The sequence below is a fragment of the Malurus melanocephalus genome, unplaced genomic scaffold (assembly GCF_030028575.1).
Source record: "Malurus melanocephalus ecotype Western Australia unplaced genomic scaffold, MMel_1.1 scaffold_294, whole genome shotgun sequence".
Classification (NCBI taxonomy): domain Eukaryota; kingdom Metazoa; phylum Chordata; class Aves; order Passeriformes; family Maluridae; genus Malurus; species Malurus melanocephalus.
The window spans coordinates 494,266-511,735 of NW_026623526.1; the positions used below are offsets into that span (position 1 = coordinate 494,266).

The window sequence follows — 17,470 nt, forward strand, 5'->3', positions numbered from 1 at the left end:
GTATAAAAGTGGTGACAGCATTTCAAGACTTTCTTTGACAGTTAGCAGCTGTAGTACAAAAAATAGGTAGAAGAATCCATCATATTCTTCAAAGACAGAAAATTAAAGGAAAACTATTGGCACAGTTTTTAATTGCTGTGGTCTATAATAGACTTAGCGCAATTTTTAAAATATATTTTAGAAATTTAATTAAAATCCATGGTATCTATTATTTTTTTCCTCTTTTCAGACCTGCTATATTGACAAATTTTGTAGAAATAATCCGATTGCCCATTTCTGGATGTACCATTCCAGAGAAGACCAGCTGCAGTGTTTATGGATGGGGATACACTGGATGTAAGAAACTATTTTTAAAAACTAAATGAATACGTTGACAACTTACTTCCTCTTGTCATTATAGGTGAGGCTGCTGGTATTGCCTGATGCCACAGTTGTCCAACACTTCTTGTTATAACATAGAGTTGGGGTTTTCTTCTAATATTGTAAATCTCTGAGGCTTTTATCCAAGTTAATTTAATATTAAATATTTTCTRCTAGTCTCTCCTTTTTTTTTATTGTTGTTTCAGTGACAGGCAAAATGATTCAAACATTTCAAGGAATTATTTCGAGAAAAATACTGATCTACATGTTTTAAAAAATAGCAGAATTGCTCTGCAGAATGTTAACAGGGTTTTTTGGACAAAGTTTTGTTCATCCACTTGAGCAGACTCTTTCCATATCCCAAAGCAGGCCCCAATGGAAAAACTAGTGCAGAAACATATAATCAAAGACTTTTCTTAACATACACAATGACAGTGAATTAGGGATGCACAGGCAACCCTCAGTCTGGCATTTCYTAACTTTAGAGTACTTGACTTTGCAACCTTGCTAATGTTTATTAAACACAGTTTTGTGTGAAGAAAATACAAATATGTGGGAGAACAGACATTTATTTAGTCTGGTAAATGCTATATCTGGCTAATTATGTGTTGATAAAAAGTTAATAGCTGCCAGTTGACAATAATTACTCCAGAATTTACTGTGCTCAAATGTTGTTTTGCCACAGACCCTGAGTAAGCAGCAGCAATACACTCACACTGTCCTGGAAGCAGAGCAGAAACAAGGCTGGAATTCTGAAGTTCTTTTCCTTGTAGCCATTACTCTGCCATTTCTTTGTGGGTGGCAATTAATCTGTACCAGCCCTCTCCCAAATGACTGYCTTTGATGTTCCCAGCATGTCCATGTCAGCCATCCTCCGGGGGCATCGGCTGTCTGGGGGACAGGGACATCGGGCTGGAGCACAGAACAGCATCACAGGAAAGCTTAGYTTAAGAGAACTGATAAGGAATTTGCAATGTTGTGGAGTTATGTAATACAGTAAATACATAACATCTGTCATCCAAGGACTTTGTACTATATTTTATGCACTACTTATTATAATCCTCACAGAATCCCGGTCAGGGAAGGAAGAAGTGTTACATCCATTTTTTTTTCAAGAAAACAGGATAATAAGTCAGTGGAGGGCAAGCTTGGCATTTTCTTTTGATGGCTGTGCAGAGAATAGGCAGGTCCAGACCCTTTATTTATCTTTGCAGCTTGTACAGCCTTGTCTTTCGACATGTAGAACAAGAGTAAGCTCCACAGGGCTCCTGTTTCCTGACCTTCCCACTGATGAATGGAGATTGCACAAGGCTGTGGCTGTGCCCTTGCAGGCACAAAGTCATTCAGGGTAGCTGAGCCAGCACAGAATGAGACAAACTCACTCTGCTGCAGTGTTTTTCAAGTCACACGTCCTTCCCTAGGCCCTGGCAGGCACTGTTACACATTAACTCGTGTTTAGGGCAGGGAGCAGAAGCCTCCCTCCACTGATGGGAGAGATAACATTTTCAGGCTCCTTTTCTGATTTCTTTGATGACTGAGCAAGCTGGTGGTGAGMTGGTGGTAAGTAAGCCCAGTTACCYAGCCCTTTATTCTAATACCAAAAACTTATCCAGATATTCTCAGAGTACTGAAGAGACACTAACACCAAACAAATGTCTAGCAAATCCCATTTGCAGAAAGTTTTAAAAAAACCCGAAATGCAAAAGCATTATAACAGTGGGGATGGACAAAAATGTGAGTTGGAGAGAAAGTACAATAACTGAAATTACATTAATAAGTTTATCTAGGCTRTATCTTGAATTAATGTTTTCCCCTAAAATAAAGTAAATTTTTTATTCTCTTTTCAATCATAGTAGTTAACTATGATGGCCTTCTCCGAGTGGCAAAGCTGCTTATTTTGGGAAATGAGAAATGCAACCAATATCTCAAAGGGAAGATCATAGTGAATGAATCTGAAATCTGTGCTGTGGCTGAAACCATAGGTGCTGGGCCTTGTGAGGTAAATATTACACTTCCTAATACATTTTTAGGACTCTGGGTATTTCTTTCCCAAAAATAATTTAGTGGAGTGTTTTTAAAATTACTCTCAGTGCACTAAACTTTTACATTGGAAAATTATTTGTGTTACAAGTGTTCTATTTTATGTCAGAATGCAGAAATTGCCTCAATTTCACTGTGCTACCACACCACTGAAAGATTCATGTGGTGAATCTGAAACACTATGACTGAAACACTTCATAGACTGAGACAAATGTGTTCAGTATAATGAGGGTTAAGGTGGGCTCTGGGGTCACAATAGATGCGTGTTTTGATTGAGTAGAAAGCAAAGGCTGGAGCAAATTTACCTTCTTACTTAGGTAAAGTATTGCATGCAAAATACATCACAGTACTCAACAGAGTTAAGAAGGAAAGGGAAAGATCCAAGAATGGGCTGAGGTTTTTATTAGTCAGAAGGCTGGAGCATTTTGGTCTCCCTAATCAAGCCTGAGCCACATATGTGTGCGGACAGGAGCACAGCTTCAGTGATCATATAGTTTGATACAGTTGTTTTGCTTTGCACTAGTTTTGATGATGGAGAAAAGACATCTGAGGAGAAAAGCTGCAGATAATTTGTTTCAGGAAGATATATATATATATATTTTTTTTTTTTTTTTTTTTTTTTTGTGGAAAATATGGACTGAGGATATCTAGAAGGAGGGAAGTCATGAACATTATTAAGTATTTATTATCTGGAATAGAATTGTTGATTTCCTAATACCAATGTTAACCATGTAGTAAAATTTTCCCTACCCAAGTGTACTACCAAACCATGGGGAGCAGAGGTCATCTTCATAAAGCTGTGGCCTCTTCCACTTGTTATGAATATTCCATGGGATCATTTTTTGTTGSAGATTATTTTCTTCAAAATAAAATATTTAATTGTAAATGAGGTCTTAGACTTGTCAAGGCTTATAAATGAAACATCTGCATAGAAGTCTGCTGGGATCCTGCACTTTGTTTTTCCCTGCAAGAAGAAATGGACTGAATTAATATTAGCAATCAGTCTTAATCACTGAGCAGTTTCCTGCTCCCTAAGTTCTCCTTTGAAGCTACTTTCCTCAGCAGAGAACAKGCAGAGGAACAAAATCAGATTGGCAGGTGAAACTGCACTTCTGAAAGTGTTTTATGAGGCACTCTGATGGCACTGACATAGTTCATTGTTCATGAGGGAACTACTCTGCCGTCAGTCAGAAAAAAATCCCAATCCAAATAAAGGTCAAGCATTGTTTTTTCTCTGGTGATCTGGAGAGAATGCAATGCTAATTGTCAGCTTTCATTTTTTGAAACAATGACTCACTATCTGATACGAGCATTTGCTGTCTCGTTTTGCAGAGMGTTTCCTGGGTCCAGTCTACCTTTGGCCTGGGTAAAAACCTAAATCTATGTGATTGTATCTAACTCTGATCTCAGTTACTCATACTCCAAATTTTCATGGAAAGCATAAACTGGTGAATAACAAAAAATATTATTCTAACAAATTATGTCTCAAAATAATATCTAAAAAATACTGCCTTTTATTATATTTGTTATCTCCCCCTGCCCATTTGTACATTTAAATTCTCATCCTAGGGCCTTGCAAGATGATTGACTGAAAGAAAGGTACTAACCTGACTTTGTCAGTAATCTTTGATGCAAAACCTGTTATTATAACAAAGATGATTATCAGTCAGCTCACATTCTGCTCATCTGTTTTTTTGTTTACATAAACAAATATTAGGCTTGCAGGTAGCTGAAAGGGGTGAATAAAATGTGAAGTCACTAGACTCACGTGATAAGATGGATCACAGAGCCTAATTTGCATGGAAAGRAACCAAAGGTTCTCATAAGTTCTGGTTTGACATTAGTTCCCATAAGTTCTGGTTATGAAAAACATACTAGAAGTTAGTTTATGTCCTGTGGCAAGAACAACACTTTTGCCTGTACATCCTGTCATCCCCAAAAGAAACCAGTCAGCAGTAGACAGGTGGCAGCTGTGACTTGAAGCATTTTGAAAAGTGACATTCATTCTGTTTATTTTTTCCCAGCGAGATTATGGTGGTCCCTTGGTTTGTGAACAAAACAGGCTGAAGATAGTGATTGGTGTCATTGTTCCTGGCCGAGGATGTGCCATTCGAAATCGCCCTGGGATTTTTGTTCGGGTCTCATATTATTCCCGGTGGATACACAAGATTATGATGACCTACAGAAAACCCTGAAAAACTCATCAACTTCAGTTGAAAGATTTTGGACAGMGTGTAATTAATGTGTAATGTAAAGATCAACAATTTTTTAAGTACTTGATAGTCAAGTTTGTTGAGCTTCTTTTAATATTTATGGGTGKTTTTGGTGTTTTTGTCTATCAGTGTTGTTTTATAAATGTTGGAGTGACTTACAGTATATGCAAGTATGGTGACATATCTCCTGAAGATACTTGAATGGATAAACAATTTTGCAAAGACATTATTACTGGATGATAAATGGTTTTGTAGAAATAGATCATATGACCCCTTTTATGCTGCTCTTCAAATTATCTTAGAAGGAGAAACAAATTATAGTTCTACTTAACACATCTTATTCTTTCTATGAGCCATATATTTCTCTTCATGTATGACAAAAGCCCTACTGAGAGATATATGCATCTGTCAAGGACAGCATTTATGATCATATTTCYATTTCCCCCTTATAAGAGGTCAAAGATTGCAATATTTTATTAAAAAAGTAATATCTTGAGTAAGTAATCTTTTCATTATTGATGGACTTTGACAAACCTGCCATAAGCAGAGTTCTCATAGAAGTCACCATCACTTTTTTTTACACAATACTTACAGACTTTCATTCTGCACTTGGTTCCTTCACTGTATATGTGGTAGTCTGACAGACAACTCAAGTGACATTTTGTTTAGCAAACTGTTGATTATTTCTTTGAAGTTTGACCCAGAAATAACTGGGACTTTATTATGCTAAAGACAACATTTCATACAGTTTGAAAAACTAATCCTCATTAGCTATTGGAGGACTTTRGGCATTAAAAGAAATTTCGATCAAATATGCCCGCATCTTTCTAAACAGACACATATTAAAAATTCAGTTGATTCTAGTTATTTCATGAAACTCTGCATTTACAGCAGGAACAAGAATGGTTGAATTTGGCACCAGGATGAGAGACATAAGACTGAGAAAAGTAAGTTATACATTAATAGTTTTTCAGAGACTTGAGAATTTTAATAAAACCTTGAATAGATTTGGACAAAATTCTATCCTTTGTATAATTCCTTTCAGGATAATAAAACRATTGCAGAGAYTGATATGATCTTGTATTTAATATGGACAACATCACTAATAAGTTAGTTGTTCCTGCCTGTATATAGGACAATCATTTTCCTTTATGCTGACAGGGAAAGGGAACAAAAAATCATCATCTATGAAAAAAAGTGCTCATTCTCCTGTAGGCATTTAGTTTTATGTCTGGAAGTATTGTACAAATGTATTGTTATAGGTGGCACTGATTAMCCTTTAATTTCTGGAAAGTTGATACGACGTATATCCCATTGTTAGTTTTACTACTGTACATGTAATTGCATCAGTAACGGCACTGTTACTTCACTTGTGACTGTGTAAATTGTAAATGTTTCCAGTAGCGTTTGGTCTGTGTATCATATCTGACTGCATAGCCACGAGGCTGACACCGTGGGGTAGAGATACAAAAGGACATTTTATGCGGAAGATGCAGGGTTGAATTCTGCCCTGCCCGAAAGCAGCCACTTCAGGGGAGCTGTCTTAGGAGACTGGTCTCGTCTTGACTCACCAAATTTTCTTCAGCAGTGCACTTTTCTTCAGTGGGAATCGAGTTTGCTTACATCTCCTGGTGAGCTGGGATGAGTTTCAGCCCATGCTTGAGTGGCTTGGCTTGCTGAGATCTGCGTCACCCATCCAGCGGATTCTACAGGGACATAGCAAGAAGTCTTTCAGCAAAGAAGAGCTTCTGGAATTTCTCCTGATGTAAATAGTCTCTTGGGACAAGATGTGACTTCTCTGTACAGCAGAATCAAGGTAGTGGATGCTATGCAGACAGTCTGTTTCCATCTCCTCTGGCCACCTCAGAAGGCTTTATGGCCTCTCTTCCTTACCAAGCCTAAAGAAGGCAGGATTTAGCCTGTTGCATTTACACTTAATTATTGTCATGTAGGTGAAGAGTGTATTCATACAAAGTATATGCTGACCATATCTTACTGAAGGGATTAAATTTTTAAGAGAGACTTAAAAAAAAAAAACTCCAAGTGAGTTTTGTTCTCAGCCACAAGTAGAATGTGGATAAAATATACAATTCCATGTTCACTCTTTGTATTCTAAGAATTGTTATGTGCTCACTGTATTATATTTGCAGGCATTTTGTTATGTCTATCTAAAAAAACCGAATCCTAAAATATTTTAGTTATAAGCTTCTGCTGTGCAGAAGACTGTGATTTTTATATATATATATATCACACACACACACATATATATATGATAAAAATACTGTTTTTTGTTAGACAATGTGTAAGGATTTTTACCTGTTTGTTCTGGGCAGTGCCTCAGTAAAATAAATTGTGCAGAGTTGATGCTCCAGAACTTAACAAGTTTGAATGCACTTGCTTGCCAGGTACTTTTGTTCTCCCTATCTCGGAATGGAGGGCATCTGAGATCCTGAAGAGCAAGAGAAAAGAAGAATGATGATATGTGATAACGAATCTGTACTTCATTTATTCCTGTGAATATTTCTTGTTGGTACCAATGGTACCGTACCAGGCAACTGTTATAACTACAGGATTCTCTTAAGAAAGGACACTCTATTTTCTCACTGTTGTAATATTTTTCTCACTGTTATAACAAGGGAACCTGATCTAGTGCCCATCTAAATTGCTGGAAAGCCTCTTCCAAACTTCAGTGGGATCTGGACTTTACTTCATAAATGTGATTTTAATCATATTAGAATAAAGGGTACAGAACTCAAATTTTTATCCAAGGACATTCTTAAACTCCATTGAGTTTCATTCTCATTCTCCTTGCTGCAACTAATCCTTGATCGCCGAAAGGTGTAATGTCTGGATGTAAAATTTTGGGATTAAAACCTAAGAGCTGATTTTGTGCAACTGAAGTTAGTTTAACTTAATTGCTATTTTCGTTGGGCCATTGGAACTGCCTAACACTTCTTCCTTTTCTTAAAGAAAACATTTTTCYCTTAAAAAAGATTATCCCCCTATCTCTTTTTCTCTCATAAACCTCATGACCCTCAGAGAAACATGCAGCTCTCTTTGGGAATGTACTGGTCTAGATTTTTGCTGCTACTGCTGAAATCATCTTCKCTTGTTTAAGATTAAAATTCTGAGGCATTCTGCAATCCATTGCTGCAGATAATGCCAATGTACTTGACAGAGCTACTCACTTGAGTTAGAACTTTTCAGATGAGGGTCCAAATATATTTCTAGGGGTAAAAATCTCCTCAGGCAAAATGCCCCTTGAATTCAGTGAATGTGATTGTCAAAAGAGCAGGGCCTAAGAGTTCAGTGCTTTTCCACATGGATCCTTGTACAAAGATTCTCAGTTCCAAGGCAACTTCAGCAGGAGTTGARGCTTTGTCACCATCCTTCTGGAAGGGGGGGTTCTAAACCAGTCGACCCCCATGGAGACTGCATAAAGCCTGTTGGATTGGTTGCTTAGCCTTGTGTCCTTATCAATTATTTCCTTCCTCCCTCACGTGCACTGGTATATTACTGTTTTTGAATGTTGGGGCTGCGGGCAGGAACTGACATGGCTTTCCACCTGAAAATTTTCCATGTTCCTTTTTAAACATACTCTTGGGCTTTTACATATGGTGTTTCCTTGCATGGGATATAACTTCAGGGAGCTGCCTGTGGAGTTTASTGTATGATAAAAGTATTTTTTTCTTATTTGAGTGGGAAAAATAATGCTCCCATTAAGCACAACTTGCTGAATGCCTAATGAAAAGGGAACACTGTGGTTATAACTTGTAATACAAATCTTCTGTAATTAACGACATCTTCATTAGTTAATAAAGTTGGTATTTTTGTAACCTTGTTTACTCTTATTATTCTTAATAAAGTATTTTATAAAAAACAACAATTTAATTAGCATTACATTTCTTATTGAAAGAAGAAGGTCGGAACCCCATTGCAAGTTTCCCAGTTCCAATTCCAGTGTGGGATTTTAATGTGCAGAGTGGTGCTTTCAAGATCTTCATGTGTCCAATAGCAGAATTTAAAATAAAATTGAAGAGAGAGCCAATTACATGGTGATCTTGTTGACACTTCCCAAGACCTTTCTGACTGATTTCTGCATTGAAAATGGACTAAGCATACAGTGAGAGTATATTTGCAGTGGAAAAGATGTGCTCRAGCTAAACAAATATTTTCCAAGAGTTTTTAGTTCCTTACAATTTCAATATGAGAGGCTTGGAATTTTACTTGTCTATGTAAATATACCTTACACTTCTGGAAAGGGCTCCCCTCACACTATCACTTAATACTACTRATGGTACAAAAGATGGTGCAAAGGAGAGCAATAATTTGCAACAAACCTTGGTGCTGCTGCTGCACTTAATACCACAACCAGCCAGCAGCTACYAGAAAATGAAACAAGCAACACCCCTACTGACCCCACCAGATCAGTGCCAAGTATTGTCAAACTCCTGTAAAATCAGGGCATTCTGGTGAGTTCAAATAAGGGACAGCAAGTTCATTACTTCTTTGTCATTATTCAGCTGAAATTCTGAAGTTGTAAGCAATTTCTGGTTACACTGTGATTTTGATGATTGAAATATATATTTGCTCCGGTTATATCAACAGTGAATAATTTTTCAAATAGACTCCTATGCAGAGTTTTTGAAGTCTGATTCTGAGTTTTCCRTGGCAAACATCACTTTCCTTTTGTTTATTTTCCAAAAAAGGGGGTTTTGTAATTGATTCATAATATCAATGGATTGTATCGGGAACTCCTGAAATCAGTGGRAAGTTTGCATTAACTTCAACCATGAACGAATGCTTCCAAAGTTATAAAAACCTAGAAATAGTCCATATGTCGAAACAATATTTTGCTATAGTTTTGCATTCAAAATGTTCAGTATGTTCAGGTGACCTGTCTGTCTTCTGGGAGCCATGAGAATTAACTGCTCGTACARAGATTTGCACCACAAAAATCTCTAAAGGGACATTGCCTTCATGTTGCATTYTGTCACAGCTTTATCTTTTGTAGCTGCAGGAACGCTGTAATCTGCAGATGATAAATGATGGAAACCCACACTGATGCTCACTGCTTGYGTTCTGCTCTGTTATTTAACAAGCCTCGTGTAAACAGAGACGGCCWTTTAGTAGGGCTCAGTTGTGCATCGACTCTGCCTTCAAAAGCACCGACTTCTGGACAGCTACGTCCCAATAAAACCCACGTGCAATAAATAGGAAAGAAAACAGCTGGGAGGTAAAAGTCAACCCATAAAAAGATTAATAACAAAATAAGCCSTAAAATAAAAGAAGATTTGTATTTCAAGTTGTCTCAGTTTTTATAGCATAGATATACGGTGTGAAAAGCTGCACTAGAATAGCTTAATAGCTGAATTTACTTCACTTTGTTGAGGAGACTTGGGAAGATGCAATGACTTCTCCATATGGTAACAAAAGGTATGGGACAAGTTGTGTTTCTGCTTCTGAGGTCCTGATCCTACTAGCATTGAAATCACAGTCAAAACACTATTTTAAAACCCAGTCTAGGGCTAATGGATACGTCCTAAATCTTCCTTCTGAACCCCTTGGACCTTGTCATGAGACTGTTTCARATTCTGACTTCAGGAAGTGCTCAGTGCCTGTTTCAGATGAATAATGAGTTGCAGAGGGAGAAAGTRTACATTTTATTTCAAAGCTGGGCATCAAAGTTCCACTTCAGACTATTAACTTGGCTCAGTCTAATTGAAAATGAGAATTGGTTCATTTACTTGCTATTCAAATGTTGTTCATTAAATAATAATAATGACAATAATTTTATTRATATTATAAATTATTAAGAAGAAGAGGAACAACAGCAATGTTTTTAAAACCCATGATGAATGGAGTTGCTATGAATGTGGCTTTTATACACAAAAGAATAAATTCTTTAGGGAAAAACGCCCAACCGGAGCAAAAAAATGTACCATTTCAGCGTCCAAGAGATGTTGCTTGCTTGAGATATCTCAAGTTTTGTCTGGTGAGGCTAATGTTGACCTCAACTGGGTTATTTAATATATTGTACTGGGAGAAAAAAATAAGAGGACAGTGCAATTCATAACAATTTATCAAAAAATAAGGCAAGAAATGGAACATTAGAGGTATACATTGGATTAGATGAGGCTAGTGAAAAAAAAAAAAAAAAGGATATAGCCCTTCTCTTCTACTGAGAGAAGTTTTGCCTTCAGCAATATGTGAATTTATAGTATTTAATTCAGTTCATATTATACTGACTAAAAAAATTCCAGATGGTTTTCTTTTCTTGAGGATTAATGTCAGCATTATACACACAATGAGCAAATATGCATTTACATCAACATTGCTATTACAAACCATGTCAACAACAGTCTCATGTCTTGGGCGTAAATATGCCATCTGCTGTTCAGCCTTGTGTTTAACAGGGCTCTAACTTCACAGAGCACTTACAAAACTGCCATCACAGAACTCATTCTCCTTTTTTTTTTAAATTGACTTTTTCTTTTTTCTTTTCTTTTTTTTAACATTTATTAAATGAAAACTCAGAAAATTCTCTGTTCACAGCAGTGTAAGTTGTGGAAWATTTGTATTAAGCATTCACCTGGAAGCCTCTGTTTTCCATTTCTGTGCATTCTCACAAGGCCAGTGAGCCCCAGTTATTGCCTGATTCTGTAATTCTTTGAAGCCCATGTTTCTGTTGGCAAAGTCCCCACATAGCCTCATTTGCTTCTGTTGTGCATTTTCTGAAAAATTCCTCAGAATACCTTTAGGGGGTGAAAATTCACTGCAGCCCAGCCTGCAGCTCTCCCCCCTGATGTTCCCAGCTTGCCATCAAGTACATTGGCTCATGGAGAGGAATATTCTAGTGGGCAGGATGGCTTCYATCCACCCCACACCAGCARGGCCAGGGGACGTGCTCCACAGCCMTCTACMCCAAAMCAGGATGTGGCTGAGCTCTAGGAGCACACAAATTACACATGGATACAGAAACAAGTGCATGTCATCCTCACCCAAATGCACATAGACTCCTTCACAACTGGATCTAGTTGAAAATTAACAAAATCTCAGTCTATGCACACGCTTCAGGAAAAGGATTAACAACTGGGGGTTTCTTTGTCTCAGTGCTATGATAACTCAAGTGCCTTAGAACAGAAACAGGACAGCATGAGAAGGGAGCTCATCCTACCAGGAACATTTCCCTTGCTTCCAAACTAACCTAGAATAACAAGGGGAAGCTCAATGGTGACAGCCAGGGCTATGAATTTTTGATATCCTGATTTGGCACATTGGTGATGAACTTTAGCAGAGTAAGTCTGAGCTGGAATAAAATCTTTCATACCTCTTATTCTTTGGCCATGCTGTGGATTTGCAGGAGCCAAACCAATCTGCTCAGTTCTGCAGTGATTGCATGTTTGTGTATATCCTTGTGTGTGTCTGCCCACGTGTACAGATACACATGTATGAGCTCTTCCTGGTGCAATGTGCAAGCTCCTGTTTACTGTCCTGGAAGCAGACAAGGTAGGCCTGGCTAATTTTCAGCTATCTGTGTTCTAGTTGGTACACATTGGTATAACTGTAACCTGCATGCAAAAGCCCCAAAAGTTAGAAATTCAAAAGCTTAGCCTTGGCCTTTGGGATGCTCAAACATTTTAGGGCATCACTGCTAACCACTTGCAACTACACTGCTAATTGAAAGAGTGCATGGGCCTTTGGAGATCCTTCTAGATGGTTTCTTTTTCCTTTTATTCCACTTTAATTTTTGGTAGCTATCACCAGAGGCCAACCTTACTTTTAAAGCTGTCTTAAAAGCGAATAGTCTTCCTGTAGACACCTGCTTCCTTACTGGAGCTCTTTTGGGCTGTTATCGTAATTAATCTCATTAGGAGTCTCTTCTAAAATTCTGTTTTCCCAGACTTTTATTTTAGCAAAGACACCAGGGAAGCATTGTGTTTTTTTAATCCCCCTCTGATATCAATTAATGTTAGCAACTTTTTAGCTCATATAACTCCCTAACACTAATCCCCGAGCATTAATTCCTTCAGCTTTCTAAGAAAGTTCTTTTTAAGCCCCACCGTCCTGCCTGATTTATACACGTGCTTGGAAAATAAAAGGAGAAAAAAAAAAACAAAACCAAAAAACCTCAAAAAAACAAAAAGGCTTTTCCGTTTTCTTTAACTGGCCTTTGCATTAATGCTGCTAAAATTTCTTATCGGTACTTTTTCCCATCATGACATGCAGATCTTACCAACTCAGTCTGCAGGAACATGTCAGTTTTATTGGTATGTTTGACAGAGACCAGGCTGGTTTCCAGCTGAAATCYATTTGTTTTCCCTCCAGCATGCTTGCTTACCTCCCCAGGCTCACGCCCTGTGTGGCTTCCTCCAAAGAGGTATTTCCCTGCCCATTTGGGTATGTATTTTGTATTGCCTTTCAAAATTGGCAGCAGAGTTTCCTATCTTGCCCAATTTACCCTGATGAGGGTGGACCTTTCTCCCCATTTCCCTGTCAATTTTATTCAGAGAGTAAAATATTCCTTACCTTTAAAGCAATTCCCAACTAAATGCAGGAAGGAATCTGTGACACTGATGGGATGTTGGACAGGGAAACACCTCACTTGAGCATAAAACAAAAGTTCTGGATGTGCTTCCCCGTTAAATATTTAAATATAGTCTTGGCATTCCCATATTCCTCTGAATGGTTATTTCAGACACTTAAGAAGAGTTTGTGATTCCTTTCTTGGATCGGACGTGGGGTATTTGTGCAGGCTGCTGCCCAGAGTGATCCCAGGGACTCCTGACACTGCTGACAGACAAGGTCTCCAATTCTTTTTCTTCTCTACTGGATTTTCTTGCTGATTTTCTTGTTTTTCTTGTTTGTTTGTCTGGTACTTTATTATTCTATTTTAATGCTGACAGGAAGAAAATAAACAGGGAAGAGTAGGGCTGGTGCAAGTGTTGTGTTTGAACTGTCTTTTGGGTAAGATTTATGGTCTGCTAAGGACAGCTTTTTGGAAAGTTCTCTTCAATCCACTCTTGGCAGTTTTTTTTTTAGCCTCTTTTGCTGTGTGAAGACACTTCACTTTCTTTGTTTGGAAAGTGCTTTGCTCATTATCTTCTCTGTAAGGGTGGAAGTGATGAAGTCACTTTGTGTCTCTCCCTCCTTCCCCCCTTCCCTGCCGCTATCCGTGTCCCTCGGTGCCGATTCAGCATCAGCACAGAGCACTCACTGCAGGACATTTTCCTTCTGCAAAGTACAGACTGAGGGGATACTTGGACAAACATGTATTGAAGAATAAAATACAGCAAAGGCACGCACTAGAGTGGCATTTCTACATTTGCCTCACTCTCTCCGGAGGCAATGTCTGTAAAGACAACTGTGGTGTGTGAGAGCAGACAAAGAAAACTCACTCTGGAAAAGAGAAGAATTGTTAGAAAAGGATATTGCTCATACAGAAGGCTTTTGATTGCCCTTCAAGATGGGCTACTGCCTGAACAGGAGTAGTGAAAAAATGCCTGGCCAGAAAGGGAGACATTCTGCAGAGACAAATGCAAAGGTTAGGGGCCACCCTCAGGGAATTTTAGGTGTGAAAAGACAGCACAATAATTTTAARTCCCAGCCCATAGGAGTGGCCACTGAGTAACTTAGGAGCCACACAGCTTCTGACCACAACTTATGAGCCATATTGTTGTCAGGTCTTTTTTTTTTGAAAGATAAATCTAAGAGAAGAAATTCAACATTGAGGGAAAAATTTCAGCAAGCTCTGCTGAAAACACTCAGCAGCACGCCACTGACTTCCCTGAGATCAGCCCTTTACACATGGAGCTGGTTTGGTTTGGTWTGGTTTTTTTGTTTGCTGTGCACAAACTGAAAAAGTGGCCTGAACCAGTTTATGTCTGTATCTGAATGTAGCCAGTCTTTTGACTYCTGCTCAGAAGATGAAGGGAAAAAAAGTTTTTGAAAAATGTTCCTTTTCAGGCCACATCCTTCCTATACTTTTCCCAATTTCACACATTCATTAGAAGAAGAAATTTACTCATGCTGAAAACAAACCAAGCCCTCCAAGCGAGAACATATAGTGATTTCATTCAAAAATGCTTCTTTTAAGGCACAGAGTCTAWAAAAACCACACCAAGAGAATACTGTACTCTGTGGTCATTTGTTAGTAAAGCTGACAGGAAATCAAAACTGAAAGGATTCTTCTRTAGCTGCCAACTTGCTGTAATGGAAGCCAGGGGAAATATATTTATCTGTTTACTCGACTAAGAAGAAAGAAACCAAAACATATTTTCCTCCAATGGTAAAAGGAGATTAGACTGTTACTAGTCACTTGTGTACTAGACTTCCCTCCAGGCCTTTCCTAATGTTTTGTCTCACATTCAAAACAAATAAAATATGAGCTCTGAGGAAAAGAAAACATTTGACAGATTATAGAAACTAAAAAGATCTTTATGTACCTAACATTTCACCKTACAGCCTAAAGGATATTGCCCAGCACTGCACATTATTGAGAAATATAATTTTGTATAATTTTTTTGTAAACAGAGATTTCATGCCTGTCATGTGGTACAAAGCTGCATCTGTGAGGGAGGACAGACCATTTGGAGTATGACTTACTAGGCTTGGTTTTCCCTCCAAATAAATAACATGAACTAGAATGGATCTGATTCTGTCACCTTGCTTAAGACCTGATGATCTTAAAASTCTCCTTCTCTCAAAACAATTCGAGACTTCTTGCAATGGGTCAATAGGTCAATTGGATCAAAAGATGGGGGCTACTATTAATCTGATATTAAATGTGATCTTATTAGATCTCTGTAAGAAACAGCTTCAAAGATTAAAAATAATATGAAATATTCCAAGGTCAGGCTCAGCAGTGGATTTTTTCATTGTTACATGCTCTGATGATACAGAGCTGCCATAAATGTCTTCAATTAATGTAGTTACAGAACTTCTCCACTGCCATGTAGCAGTCAAAACCAGATGGCAAATTTTGTCAAAGATATTTCATTTGATTAATTCTTCTGTCTGGGCAGATGCAGTGCAGTCTGTCAAACCATGAAGATAAATAAAAAATTAAGATGTTTTTCCCAGAGACTGCTAGTTGAGTAAAGCTTTGGTAGCTGGAAGCRGGCAAGAATCAAATGGATTTTTTTCTAAACCATGGATATTTATCCTAACAGGGTATCTTTGATGTGAATCTTRACATAACTCTTTTCAGGGTAGTTTCATGAGGGAAAGCAGTCAGTTTACAGTATGAAAGATAGTTGAACCAGATAAATAACACATTAGGTTTTGCCCAATTTAAAAATCCACAGCAGGAACCATCATAATTGTAGCAAGAGATGAGTCTGCACATGTTATCACCACATATCCCATCAACATGTTTTGCTGTGATTTTTTAGGCTTTTCAAATTCTATATTTATCACAGTGTTTAAAAGTGCTGAGAAAGAATCTATTTCATAGACATTATTCCAAAATACTGAATATACCTACAGAAAATCAGTGAGAATAGGTAGACTGTAATTAATGATTTATTTAGCACTATAATAGAACATGAATAGATTATGTTGTAACAAAGCTCTTAGGTCCTCATTTGGGACTGCAATTAAACATATGTTTAACTTCAAGCATAAACTTAAGACCCATTGACAAGTGCTTGCCTTTGAAGATGAAATAATCCAGTGAATTTATAMAGCATTGTGACTTTGGCTGAATGTGGGCAAGGATTCCAGTTAGGGAYGGGACTTGTTTATACAGTGCCTCAGACAGGAACACCATAAACATGAAAAAAGACTTCCAAATCTGACATTAAAAATGGTAAGGCTCCCTTTAATTCCTCTTTTCTTTTCAAAATAGAACTTAAAATAACATTCAAAGGCTGAACAATGACAACTGTATGGGAGAGAACACATTGAAATTTACTTCTGATTTTACCAGTTTCTGTGACTACTGTGAAAATAGATCTGGTGCCATGGTTTAGACTTCAGAGTCTTATTAGATGCTTTATTCCATGTCTTTGTGCAGTTGAAAGGTAATATAGGGAACATTTTAATATGTTTGCATTTTAATGGTATTCCATCCAATTACTTCAAAATCTGTGGGGAGCACCTATAACCGGCCTGTGCTCTGGAGCTGAATTTACATTTTATATCTCTGCAGCATCTATATTACTTGTCTAGACACATCTCTTAGGATTCAGAATTACAAATGACAGATTGTACACCAGGCCTGACATTTCTGTGATTGAATATAGAGATATATTTATAACATGATGATAACTATATCTGATACGTGCTTCATCTGAGATCAGAATGGAGCCCAAAACATTCACAAGTGGCAGGGTCAACACCCCTTTATGATTACATTAGAGAATAAAATACATCTGTATATGGGCAAAGCACTGCATCTTGGCTTTCCAAACTTTTCTTCCATAAATTGAACTCAGGTCTATCCTCAGAACGAATTCTGAAGATTAAAAAAGGCCKCAAAAAGTATTCTTGAAAAGTGTACTACAAATAGCTAAGTCACATGAATTATTTGATAAAGCCAATTGAATATACTCAAGAAGTTAGGCTGTCATTTAGTAAAGCTCAATTCCACATTTCTATAAACAAGGCAATTGCTTTGAGATTAGCATGGAAGATTTGTGGATTMAAACTAAATGCTAATGACAAGTGAGGATTCACATGGAAGAACTTGAGGATATGTCTCTCTCTAGAGGAAGAGTAAGTTCTGAAATAGTTCTTTGCAATCAATATACGCATCAATCTAATTACCATTAAAATTTTATTCCTTTTAAAAATTAAACTAGAATTTKATATGAAAGATACTCCACATCTTTCCCCCACTCAGTAACTTTAAAGAA

The 17,470-nt window shown here is 37.6% G+C and overlaps 1 protein-coding gene across 2 annotated transcripts in view; it reads left to right on the plus strand.

Annotated features, from left to right (window-relative positions):
- The window catches only part of HGF (hepatocyte growth factor), a 57,619-nt gene extending 49,170 nt beyond the window's left edge, over nt 1–8,449 (plus strand). For both annotated transcript variants that reach the window (XM_057376928.1, XM_057376929.1), the window contains exons 16-18: nt 230–336; nt 2,214–2,359; nt 4,425–8,449. In XM_057376928.1, coding sequence (XP_057232911.1) covers nt 230–336; nt 2,214–2,359; nt 4,425–4,595 — 424 coding nt within the window. In that variant the 3' untranslated portion in view covers nt 4,596–8,449. The remainder of the gene's footprint in view (nt 1–229; nt 337–2,213; nt 2,360–4,424) is intronic.
- The last annotated feature ends 9,021 nt before the right edge of the window (nt 8,450–17,470 follow it).